Genomic DNA, 11,852 nt, shown 5'->3' on the forward strand with positions numbered 1-11,852 from the left:
GCAAGATATTACTACTAGGCTCTTTCTATCCACGATTTGGCAGTAGCATTTTCCTTAATAATGGCACTGATTCCATCCTTATGTCCCAGTATGAGGTGTCTCGTTCACCTCTCCTTATAGTTTCGACCACGAGTAGTGTTCTTTCTCCTTTGTTCACTTGTGATGTTTCGTGGGCGGCGAGAAAGGGGCACTGCCCATCGTTTTTTATCTATACAAAGACCTCAGAAAGTCAGCACCCTTTATACATATTTATAGTTATCATTCCTCCTTAATCCCCCCTCTTTGCTTCCCAAAACGAGATATGCCCAATAATCAGGAGCGCAGAACCCATGACTCTGGTCACTGATCTCTTGTCCATGGGTTGCTTGTTCATATCTTCCTAATCAGCACCAAAGATATGCAGCATCTGTTTCTTTTTCTCACCTGTCCTTTGTCTCAGGAGAGTGTTTATTCATTATTGTCGCCCTTTATGCTCAGAAGGCTTTAGGGTCATTATACTTAGCGTTCCTAGCTTATCTAAAACCAGCAGTTGTCTCCGCTGCCCTCCAAAACTCCGTATCCCACTCTATGGCCATCGTCGAGCCCTTTAGCTATCTCAAAATACCAAGGCGCGTTTTGCTAAAAGATTGATACGCTTGTCAGATGGAAGTTCGAACCAAAAAGTTCATTCGGACCAGTGTATTTGGCACAGGCACTTGCTGCCACCCTCTAGGATGGGGCCCTGCGGTTCTCTATCTTCAACATGCCCAGCCGAAGAGTCTACGCATGATGGATCCAACTCGATACAAGATCATCGAGCCGAGAAAGCCAAGGCAGGCAAAAGTGTCTTCGAATACTTTCATAAGAACATCGCTAATGCGAAGCCGGCCGCTAAGATTTCGCTTTCCGTTTCTTGACAGGACTGCCGAATCAGACCAAGATTCAGAAACTGAATCGGAAGTGGAGTGGGAATCAAGCTCTGATGAAGTTAACATAGACTCAGATAGAGGAAGTCTATGTAGGCCAAGAGGACGCCACCGATCCCGCCAGATGTTCGTTGTCGGAAAGCCTGAAAATGAAAGGCGGGCACAGCGAAGGGCTCTGTGGTCCCCACCTCCAAAGAAACGATTAATCCGGTCCCCAACAAGGGGCCGTTTCGGATCGGACATTGTAGCAGATGGGGCTGATGTCTCTGCTCACTACCCTCGATCATGGCGAACTTCCGGAGGCTCTCGCGAAGCGAGAGACACGAAGCTGATCTCTGAACACGAAAATCCTAGATGGGAAGCCAGTATTCTTGAAATCCATAATCATCATCGCGCCAATCCCTGCGAAGAGCGGGCCCGCAGTCCAGACCGCCGAAAGGTGCGTTTCGCGCGCGACGTAGAGTACGTGAAGAACACCAACAGGGCCAGAGAGACTAGAGACAGAGAACGAGAGCGTCACCACGTTCGATCTTATCGCCACAGCCCCTCCGTCAATGACCCCAACAGGGACTATGGCACAGCGGATAGTGGTACGACCTATCGCCCTAGTTCACTGGAAAGGCCGTTCAAGGAACGTTGTCGAAGAATGAGTGCATCTAGCGAACGTGCTCAGCCTCACATTATCCATGTTGGTAACCGTCGAATGTCAGAAGCAGCGGAGCGCATACGCAGAGAAGCGTGGAGGAGACATAGCCGGGAGGGTTTACTGCGCGAGATGGAGTCGCAAAGTGGCTGGCGCCGCTATACCCGGCGACCTGACGAGCGGATAATTTATGATAGGGGCAGCCGACAATACGGCTGCCATTCACGAAGGTTATTTTGATCTTTATCCCACGGCACGGCGCGTTGGACGGGTTGCAGACCGTATGTTGCATGGCATCGGTGGTCTGGAATTGTCTGGATATTCAATTGTGAGGTTTTCCTTGATATTTGGGTTTGGCGGGCGGCAGGTTTCCCAATGGTAGTGTTGTTTAAGCCATTGAACTATGGCAGCTCGTGTGTCCATCAATTTAAGTACACTGTAGGTAAATAATTTTGGTCACTTTTTTATCATTCCGTGCAGTCAAATATGGCTTGCGAGTTTCAATTTCATCTCGAAGCTTAGGGCCGCGGTCTATATCAACCCAGTATGTCCAAGATCGAGGGAGGGCCGGGTATCATGTGATTCCTTAAATTTAATTAATTCTGGGATGTCCTCCGTACTCCGTACGTATCAGTCAAAATCCCTCATTCTGCACCCCAGATTCCCCTTAGCCAGATGCTTCGATCACTTCAAAGGTCTAGAATACACGTGCGGTCGTGAAATAAACCCGGAATGAACTGAACAACTGAACTCCCACAACAAGGAGATTGCCCGTGCGTTGACCAAAGCCCTGTGGATGGGTTTGTTATGTTAATTTTTCACGCCTATACATGTGTTTTGTTTATCACACCCCACCTACGTGGCTTGAATATAGGCACTCGGTCTTACCCCTCCTCACTTGTCTCTCTAGACACCTGCGTGCCATCTCTTTACAACTCAGTGCCGGCATAGTAATGTTTGTACCCTGGGCTTAGTCCCACAATGCCATGCTCATCCGACTGCTTGGTATACACCTGTAGGCTAGGTGTATCGCTCCGCGTTACTACATCCATCCCATCAAAAGTCTACAGCTTGTCGCAATGACGGGGTACAGCTCCGAAGATGGAGCAATTCATGATCCGCAGTCGGACGTAGTTTCTCGGTGGACACAGTCCGATCTGGGACCCGCGAGAGAGGACAAGGAAGGTGCCTTGAAGAGCGATGATATCGATCAAATGCCGCCAGCTTCAGCATTGGGACTGCTCTGCGTTTATACCGAACTGCTTGCTAAGCAGACCCCCATTGACAACCTGGACGACTGTCGGGTAGATGCTTTTCCCCTGGCCAAGGACAGGGCTCAAGGTGATAGCGTGTCCAGTGGGGAAGCCACCCCCGTAAGCGGTACTGAGATACATTGTTGCCCTGCAGGCTATAATGATGCGGGACGCGATCTTATCCAACTGGGCATACTTTCCAAGAGGTTTCTCTCAAGGCGCGTGCCTTCGATCACATTAAAGGACTACCTCCTGCGGCTTCATCGCTACTGCCCAATGTCAACAGCCGTCTATCTTGCTACAAGCATGTACCTTACCCGAATGGTTACTGTCGAAAGAACTATATCACTGAACCATAGAAACATGCATCGTCTGGTCCTTGCTGGTCTTCGAGTAGCGATGAAAGCGCTGGAAGATCTTAGTTATCCTCATAGTCGCATTGCGAAGGTTGGCGGAGTGACTGAACGCGAACTTTCGAAGCTCGAGATTAGCTTTTGCTTTCTGGCTGATTTTGAATTGCGAGTTGATGTTTCTATGCTCACCAATCATGCAAGGGCTCTCGAAGAGAATGTCGGCTATTACAGTGATATTGCCAGTTAGTATACTAATGCTACCAGCTCCCTGCATGAATTTGCTATTATTGTATGTAAGCCGATGGCTTTCGGGATGTTTATAGGATCCCTCTCTTTTGTTTCTTCTATGTTGTATGGTTAGCCTATCCAAATACTCGCCCGTCACTTAGGTAGCATCACAATGCGGTTGCCTAATTCAATATCTTTTATTTCCCACCATCTCTTACGGCTGAGTAATCCGGTTTTGTTATAATTAATGGGATTCAAAAGGAAACACGCACAGTCCTAGGCCGTTTATTGATGGACAGAGAATAGTTATTTCTTAGTATTCCTGAGATTCAAAAATATTGACAGTCGAGCAAATAAAAGCATTAATTACTTTTACCTCCGTACTCCGCGAGCCAGTGATTTGCTAGTGTCCGCGGAGAGTTTTCCCCGACCAAAGAAAAAGAAGCAGCCTCACCCTTCAAGTCTCTAGTATATTCTTTCTCGTTTTCTTTTTTGTCTCCTCGTCAAAACCTCCGGTACTTGCATCACAGATTACCGTATCTCCCTGGGCAGTTTTATCGATTAATAGACTGTTTATTTGTTTTGATTCAGCAATGCTTCTTTAGATCGTGTGGAGAGAGAACCAGTCACCGCCGAACGAGTTTCCCCGTGCACAAATTAGTTTGTCACGCTTTCTTCCACCTCCAAGGACCATTACAGGCGCCCACCCTCTTGAAACGATCTTCTGGGGATTGTAGACAGAAATGTCCGCCGGGAATTCTTCGACAGGAACACACACCAACGGCAATTTTGCAACCCTGGGTTCGAGTCCACCCTCCGCATTCGGCGGCAAAGGCCGAGCCATCCCTCCAAAGGTTACCCAGGAAGATGCCAGTGTTGAGCTTAAGGCAATGAACTCAGAGCGTGGAGCTACCAGGGGATCAATCCCCCTTGGTGAAGATATCATGCAGATTGCCCGGATAGGGGAGGTTTCTGCTATGCAAAGATTATTCGACGAGAAGAAGTTCAGCGCCAATCATAAGGATGAGGAAGGGATCACCCCATTACACGTTCGTATCTCGATCGACTTCGGTGCCTTTCATGCATTTGGTATCAGCAGTTAGAACACTTACTGACCTAATGGCTCCTCTTCTAGTGGGCTGCGATCAACAACCAGTACGCCATGTGCAAGTTCTTGCTAGACTCTGGTGCCGACGTCAATGCGAAAGGAGGCGAATCTGTAGCTACACCAGCGATGTGGGCAGCTCAACGATGTCATTACTATATCGTCCACCTCCTGCTTCAACAGGGTGCCGACCCTCTCCTTACCGATGTCCAAGGCTACAACATTCTTCACCTGGCTACTATCGATGGAAATGCCTTCTTACTGGTGCTACTTCTGCACCAAGAAATACCGGTGGATGTCGTCGACCAACAAGGACATACTGGCTTGATGTGGGCCGCTTACAAAGGGTATCCTGCCTTGGTGGATTTATTCCTGCGATGGGGCGCTAATGCCAATGCTGTCGATGAGAGCGGGCTTACTCCCCTCCATTGGGCCCTCGTGAAAGGGTCCTTACCCTGTGTTCTAAAATTGATCGAGTATGGCGCGGATAAGTTTGCAAAGACCAGGGATGGTAAAACGCCGGCAGTGGTGGCCGGGGAGATGAATACCACGCGCGTGTGGTATCGTGCTTTAGATGAATATGGTTATGACTTCGATGGGAATGTGAAGGTTTCCTCTTCTGGACTGACATCTTGGGTACGTAACAAGAGCTTAATGTCCAAGTTCTTTTTCCTCTGGCCTTTCGCCATTGTTTTCGCAGCCGTGTGGATACTGAGCAGTATGGTCGTCTACGCTGCTATCCCAATGATGCTTGTGACCGTCTTCGGGCTACAGTGGGTAGCGCAGAAGGCCGCCAGCCAAGGTCCTTCCGAATATCGGATTCTGCAGAAAACAGTAAGTTTGGGCTGCCTTAAAGGCTATTGTGCTGTTGTTGATTTGCAATTTAGCCTTATTTATCCGGCGTTTTTGCAGGCTCCCTATTCTGGGTGGGCTTCAGATACGTCTTTTACGTACTGCCGGGTATGTCTTGTTTTAGGAACTCTCGATTATCCTGGGAGGGAAGCCTTACTAATCATTAATGGACTTCTAGTGACCTACTCTACATCTCCTATACTTAATGGGCTTTTTGCTATATTTTTCCTCCTGACAACTTATTTCTACATATACTCAATGGTTGAAGACCCTGGGTTCGTTCCAAAACTTGACAGTAGAAACCAACAAAAAGCAGTCATTACGGAGCTCTTCGAACAGTGGAAGTTTGACGAAGAAAATTTCTGCGTTAGTTGCATGGTCCGAAGACCCTTGCGGAGCAAGCATTGCAAACGCTGTGCGCGCTGCGTTGCGAAACATGACCAGTGAGTATTTACTTGGCCGCCTGTGCAAGCCACGAGCTAAACCCAAACAGCCATTGTCCCTGGATTGATAATTGCGTCGGAGCAAATAACCTGCGCCATTTTGTTCTATATATTACCTGCTTGGAGGTTGGTATTGTCCTTTTCGTGCAGCTAACCTTTAATTGTAAGTTTCCACTTGCCTCTTCATTCGGATAAGCAGCCTAACCAGAATTGTTAGATATCAACAGCTTGCCAGCACCCACGCAGCCCCAGTGTAACGTCATTAACGAAACTCTTTGTGACTTCGTACTCCGTGATACGTTTACTCTTGTTCTCGATCTATGGGTATGCATTCAGCTGGTCTGGATCACCATGCTCGTCGCTGTCCAGATGATCCAAATTTCTCGTAATCAGACGACATATGAGAACATGAGAGGACATTCGGTTGACCGAAGCTATCCTAGCTCACGGGCTTTTGCCTCTGCAGTAGCGGCTGGGACAACGTCCCTCAATGCTGCCGGTCTAACGTCTTCTGGCCAAGGTCCAAATCCCGCCCTTACCCAGGGTGCTCCTCGCCATCGTAAACATGGTTGTTTGCAGCAATGGTCATCTCTTCTTGGTATAGATACATTCTTTGCTACTGCGCGAGATGGGCTACGTGACGGCCCACGTGCTGTCCGACCCAAAAACCCGTTTTCGCGGGGCGTTGTCACCAATTGTCGAGATTTCTGGTGTGACCCAGCTCCGTACTTTGGAAAACGAGAACCAGGCGCGGCTATGCTTGGTGGTGAAATGATCAACTACAACCGCATGTATGAGACTCCGTCCCGCATGCATAGTGGTGGTGGGTATCGGAGTCTAGCAGTCGAAGACCCGGAACAAGGTGTCTAAGCCTGAGTTTCCGTTGGTGGATGGCCAGATCCTAGTATGTGTTCCTGCGACCGGTTCTAGAAGCACTGTATTCTTCAAGCGCAAGTATTACGATGTTGGACGACACTGCATTGATACGCCTGGTTGGGTCAAATGTTCATGGAGGGTATACCTATTTACTCCTTTACTTTCCTTGTATTATGTTGTGCTTAACTATTTCATGTTGTGCTTTCCGTTATAGAGACTTTGCTGAGCCGAGCCGAGCCAGCTTCTATTTTTAATCTGCTCCCGTTAAGAATAAATCCCATCCTGTTTCCTTTGATATTGGTGCGAGCTGTGTAACAGAAAAATTCGATTTGCGTTGAAACGTCTTAACGTATTGCTTATGATAGCGTTCGGTTGGTTTGGGACGAGGTCAATTACTTAAGCGAGCGGGTCTGTTGATTTTACTCCGTAGTGTAAGCAATACAACTGTTAACAGCTCAGCGTTGAAGCAAACTATAACACTTCATAACAGATATACTTGGGCCAAGTTCACCACAGCCTAGACTGTTCTCATATCAACCTAAGGGCTAAGGGATAACAGAGCAGACATAACTCTTTAAAACCATGGTTAGGGCCAGATGCCAATATTTATGCACGTCATGGCAAAAAGGGGAGACGTGAATATTGGAGAAGGAAGTCTGGCCCAGTATAGTTCATTCAATTGTGCACGGGTGAGAGCCACAAAAACTAGGGCAGACTACTACTAGTACGCAGGTCTGCAGCTTTTCCTCGTAGAGAGCCTAATTCCTCGGCGCAATTCTACGAGGATAGATTAACATTTACCTATATAACCAAGGGTCCTCCTATTCAATCTCTTGCCTGCAGCACAAGTGCGATCGATCGGATATTACAACCGCTCTCACCTCCATCTACTGCCACCCTACCGACAATCCGAAACTGATGCACGGCTAAAACGCCCGAGTGGTCTACCACCATTCGTCAGGGAGAATCATCCTTGATCAATCCCGGATAGGTTAAGTTCCATACCTAGGTTCATTTCAACCATACCCGTCCGTACGCATACATACCATACGTATATACACGGAGCCGAAACATCCGATGTCGCAAGAAAACCCAGCTTTAGCGCAAAGTCAATTTGTCGCACTAAGATCTTATCTCGGAAGGAGGTTCTAAAACGGAAATTTTTTATCTGATTCCCACTGTTCTTCGGTTGTCATTACTTGAAATAACGGTTACCAGTCTGCGAGGAAATTCTGGGTCTGGCTTGCTGCTCGCTTAGATTGATTAGATGAAGTTCTATGCTTATATTGTCTTATCTGATGCGATTTATCCATGGTTGGAAGTATGATCCAGAACCAAGTACGAAGGCCGTGTAATCGACTCGCCTGAAACATCACTATCAGCCTTACTACTCCTCCGTAGCGCAGTCCCTGACCGTACCTGACATTACTGTGCCTATGATCATCCTTGTCGAAGTTGTAGATGGGCTGGTCTGGAATATGCGCATACTCCGTAGCTAGTCAACCACGCAGCCAAGGAACTAGCTATTTACCGGGTCGCAACCAAGCGAGACCTGCAGTAAAACAAGCGGAAGGGGAAGAAGTGAAAAAGGAAGGATGAGCCCAATAGTAATAATAAAGGTAATGATAAACTAAGGGGGAAAATAATTAAACTCAAATAAATAGATAAAAATTAATACACACACACACACACACACACACACACACACACACACAGAGAGAGAGAGAGAGAGAGAGAGAGAGAAAGACAGTCCCCTTCCCCAGAGCGAAATATAACACCAGAAATTCTGGTCTATAACGAGGAAGTGATCTGCGTTGTCGCTTTGGGCCCTTGTCCATGTACACCTCCATTTCATACTGTATAGGAAAATGTGATCATCATCGGGATATCTGAGACAGGTGATGTTCTCCGAGGCAGATGTGGGTGGCATGATGGTGTGTAAAATTCCTCACATTTCCATAAACGATCGAATGATTGAGTAATTTAGTTCCAGGTCGGGAATGGCTGGAGGAAGATGGGTCCAGAGGCATGGTAGGTGGGAACTGAGGATCCGCATTAAATTATCAATCAATAATCAATCGGTTACTTAACCAAGGAGTTAGGGTGTATCCCCGTGCAAAAGACCTCGGAAACCAAGCGAAAAGAAGCGAATCCACCTTGCATGAGCTAGTTAGTAGAGAGCGAGTGACTAAAATGTATCAATGCCATAGCCAAGAGCCAAAGAGAGTTTGCATTTATATTTAAAGAGGCGACTAAGTGTAAAAAGAGTAAAAAGAACGAAAAGGATAACACTTCTGCAGGTCCATCTCACATAAGGGGGGGGGAGGAATAAAATAAAATAAAAATAAAATATAACCCCCCACTCTTTACTCCTCGTAATCAATCAGTGGGGCCTACTTCCTCTGGCTTTTCTTATCCGGTGGGTGGCTCCTTGGCATCGGGCGAGCCCAAATAAAGACGTGGGAGAAAAGAGCCGGAGGCGCGCCAGCCTCAGCCATGGTTAATAGTCTTTGTTAATTTCCAGTTGATGGGACTGATTCGTATTTGTGGAATGGCGCCATCTGATAACGAAAATTTTTTATCTGATCAGATTATCAGGCGTCATCATCAAAATGTCCACCTCAACCAATGTCTTTTTCTTTTTTTCTTGTTCCCACCCCTTCCTTCCTCCCTCTCGTCCTTTGAATTTTGCTTTTCTGTTTACTGTTTTTATCTTATAAACTGAACGGTCTTTTCCTCTTTACCAAAAATTTTTTTTTCCTACTAATGATAATCCTGTAATATTCTGTATCATCTCGTCATCCTCTTTCCCGAGTTCCGGATATTTTCAGGGTGTTCTGTGCTGTAGTGGATATCCCACAATGACCAATGAACATGGCACCAGCGGGCCTGCGCCGGAGGTAACTTTGTGGCCAATTCACTGTTTAAGACACCCCTAAGCAGAATTCGAATTGGAATCTTTCATATTACGATGCTATCGTTTTTTGCTTCAATCTTTGTACATTTCTTGCAGAATAATTCATAGCTACAATAGTCAAACAAACATATACAAAAAAATATAATGTCATATATAGTCTATGCATAATAGAACAGGTATCCAACAAATGAAATATCGTATACCAGTGTAATAATTGTTCTGGTATGTTTCCCTTTCCTTCCTTCTTTTCTTTTCTTTCTTTTCTTTTTTTGCTCTCACTTTGTCCCTGGTGTCGATCTTTGGCTCACCCTTTCGTTAAAGAATAATCGTCTTTAGCGCCTAAAGCGCGTAAAAGAAGCGGGCCCAAAGAGATCTTCGACGCAACACACCTTTAATTCATAGGACTATGTCTTCCTTTATAGCATAGCGCGGATGTGAGTGGTGTCCGGCACCGTCGTTCCCGCAAACTCGCCTCCGAAGATCGAGTTCACCATCTCGCCACTGCGTGACGCTAAGATGGACAACAGACTGTCACTGAGTCCATGCGTTTGCTCGTTGCAACCTTGTAGCCAGATTCCAGCCTGCGCGTTAACCTTGCTCGGATCCAGCTCAACACGATATTCCCGGTTGGGAGTCCAGTCTTCCTGGCCCGCGGGGCGCAAGTGCTGTAAGTTCTTCAATAATTGCTCGTGCGCATTGCGGTTGTAGCCTGTAGCCACCATAAGTGCGTCCACCTCCAACGTTTCTTTGCCGTTGCCAACAAGGCTGTCCTTCTCGTCTTTGACAGCCCGAACATGAAGCCGCATCCGCCTATGAGGTCCGTAATGCTCAACTCGGGTGATCTTGCGGCCAGGGAGGATGCGATGTTGCCATTGTGTCTCATCGGGGTTTTGGACCCTCTGTAGGTACATGTCATTGAAGATTTGCTCAATCAACTCAAGTCGGACGACGCTATAGTTGGTTGCCTTGTCGGCCGTGAGGGAGCGCTGGCGTTCGGCAGGGGAAAGACCGAAGAACTTATCGACCCGTTCGGGGTTGAAGACCTCGTTAACACTACATTCTCCTTGTTAGTTATTGTTACCCCTGTTGTAGCGAGGAGTACCAAAGACATCCACTTACAATGGTGAATCATCACTGGGTCGCATAGCAGTGTCTCGCATAATCAGCGTCGTCTTCGAGTTGGGGTAGCGTTTTTGGAGGTCGTGGAAGATTTCCGCGGCACTTTGACCGCTGCCCAGTACAGCAATGTTGTAGGCCTCTCGGCTATCCTTCAGCATGGCAGGTAAAGTAGTACAGTACTTGGATGAATGCATAATCCTTGGGTCCTGGGGTAGCTCCTTGGGCAGCTTCGCAGTACCACCAATGGCAACGACAACCTTGCGTGCCATCCTGGTAGAGATCTCGCCCGTCTCTGAGTTCCGTGATTTGACCGTAAAGAAGTCCACGAGCGTGCTACTCGGGTTTGTCTTCCCGGGGGTCACTTCGATAACTTCTTCACCGTAGCTCACCACATGTGTGAATCTCTGCGCACACCACCGCATATAATCTTCAAACTCCATCCGAGCGGGGAGGAAGGTGCTCAGGTTGGTGAAGTGAATCAGACGGTCTTTCTGGTGAAGATAGTTGAGGAAAGTAAAGCTGCTGCGGGGATTCCGCATGGTTGCCAGATCCTTGATGAAGGAAATCTGCATCTTTGAACCGGGAACCAGCATGCCAGAGTGCCACGCGAATTGTTTCTGTCGCTCTAGGAAGCAGACCTTGGGCTGCCAATTGGAATTGGGAGTGGTCTTGTTCAGGCAAGGATCCATGGCATCGTGAAGAGCAATTGCAATAGCCAGCGAAGCCGGTCCAAAGCCCACACAGAGGAGATCGTGGAGTTCGTCCTTAGGTGTAGCTTTCAAGCGGGGTGGCTCTCCAGAGGGACGCTGTTGCGTGAGGGGCATCTTAGGATAGCTACGGGAGCCAATCTCTAGCTTCCTTTCCACCGGCTCCATGGATGAGGATTGAGTCGAATCTGGACGGTAAGAAGAAGATCGATAAGCGAGAGGAAAGAAATGAAACAGGTCAAAACGGGCAGGAAGTAGAGAGCTGGAATGAGAAGGAATTCAAGGTCCACGAGGAACGACGGGAGGGAAGAGTAGCTTATATGTATGGGGATAGATGGTACGGGGACCACCGTTCTAAATATTTGTCTGGGAAATTCGCTGAAAAGATTAAATTAAAATATATATATATATAAAATATAAAATAAAATAAAATAAAATTATAATAAATACA

At 47.3% G+C, this 11,852-nt stretch overlaps 4 protein-coding genes across 4 annotated transcripts; 3 read left to right on the plus strand and 1 right to left on the minus strand.

The window, feature by feature from the left end:
• The first annotated feature begins 457 nt into the window (after positions 1-457).
• Positions 458-2,039, plus strand: BDV27DRAFT_32561 (putative RNA binding protein). Its single transcript, XM_032076332.1, has one exon. The coding sequence runs from the start codon at positions 643-645 to the stop codon at positions 1,786-1,788; it is 1,146 nt and encodes a 381-aa protein (XP_031924128.1). The 5' UTR covers positions 458-642; the 3' UTR covers positions 1,789-2,039.
• A 32-nt stretch (positions 2,040-2,071) lies between these two features.
• Positions 2,072-3,704, plus strand: BDV27DRAFT_133655 (putative cyclin-dependent protein kinase complex component). Its single transcript, XM_032068140.1, has one exon. The coding sequence runs from the start codon at positions 2,628-2,630 to the stop codon at positions 3,399-3,401; it is 774 nt and encodes a 257-aa protein (XP_031924129.1). The 5' UTR covers positions 2,072-2,627; the 3' UTR covers positions 3,402-3,704.
• BDV27DRAFT_32562 (ankyrin repeat domain-containing DHHC palmitoyltransferase family protein) lies at positions 3,694-6,948 on the plus strand. The gene is made up of 6 exons (XM_032076333.1): positions 3,694-4,431; positions 4,518-5,321; positions 5,375-5,447; positions 5,518-5,782; positions 5,833-5,945; positions 6,000-6,948. Exons 1-6 carry the CDS (start codon positions 4,126-4,128, stop codon positions 6,650-6,652), a joined length of 2,214 nt encoding a protein of 737 aa, XP_031924130.1. The 5' UTR covers positions 3,694-4,125; the 3' UTR covers positions 6,653-6,948.
• A 2,771-nt stretch (positions 6,949-9,719) lies between these two features.
• BDV27DRAFT_133657 (L-ornithine N(5)-monooxygenase) lies at positions 9,720-11,745 on the minus strand. The gene is made up of 2 exons (XM_032068141.1): positions 10,695-11,745; positions 9,720-10,628 (listed from the first exon to the last, which is right to left on the minus strand). Exons 1-2 carry the CDS (start codon positions 11,567-11,569, stop codon positions 9,992-9,994), a joined length of 1,512 nt encoding a protein of 503 aa, XP_031924131.1. The 5' UTR covers positions 11,570-11,745; the 3' UTR covers positions 9,720-9,991.
• Positions 11,746-11,852: the final 107 nt, after the last annotated feature.

The sequence above is a fragment of the Aspergillus caelatus genome (genome assembly GCF_009193585.1).
Source record: "Aspergillus caelatus strain CBS 763.97 unplaced genomic scaffold BDV27scaffold_188, whole genome shotgun sequence".
Classification (NCBI taxonomy): domain Eukaryota; kingdom Fungi; phylum Ascomycota; class Eurotiomycetes; order Eurotiales; family Aspergillaceae; genus Aspergillus; species Aspergillus caelatus.

Bases quoted from the DNA above. Each gene is read 5' to 3' on its own strand.
- BDV27DRAFT_133655 (XM_032068140.1), top strand. From the start codon at position 2,628: ATGACGGGGTACAGCTCCGAAGATGGAGCAATTCATGATCCGCAGTCG.
- BDV27DRAFT_133657 (XM_032068141.1), bottom strand. From the start codon at position 11,569: ATGGAGCCGGTGGAAAGGAAGCTAGAGATTGGCTCCCGTAGCTATCCT. The intron at 10,629-10,694 runs GTAAGTGGATGT...AGGAGAATGTAG, and splicing joins CCCAGTGATGATTCACCATT to TGTTAACGAGGTCTTCAACC.
- BDV27DRAFT_32561 (XM_032076332.1), top strand. From the start codon at position 643: ATGGAAGTTCGAACCAAAAAGTTCATTCGGACCAGTGTATTTGGCACA.
- BDV27DRAFT_32562 (XM_032076333.1), top strand. From the start codon at position 4,126: ATGTCCGCCGGGAATTCTTCGACAGGAACACACACCAACGGCAATTTT. The intron at 4,432-4,517 runs GTTCGTATCTCG...CTCCTCTTCTAG, and splicing joins AAGGGATCACCCCATTACAC to TGGGCTGCGATCAACAACCA. The intron at 5,946-5,999 runs GTAAGTTTCCAC...CAGAATTGTTAG, and splicing joins CGTGCAGCTAACCTTTAATT to ATATCAACAGCTTGCCAGCA.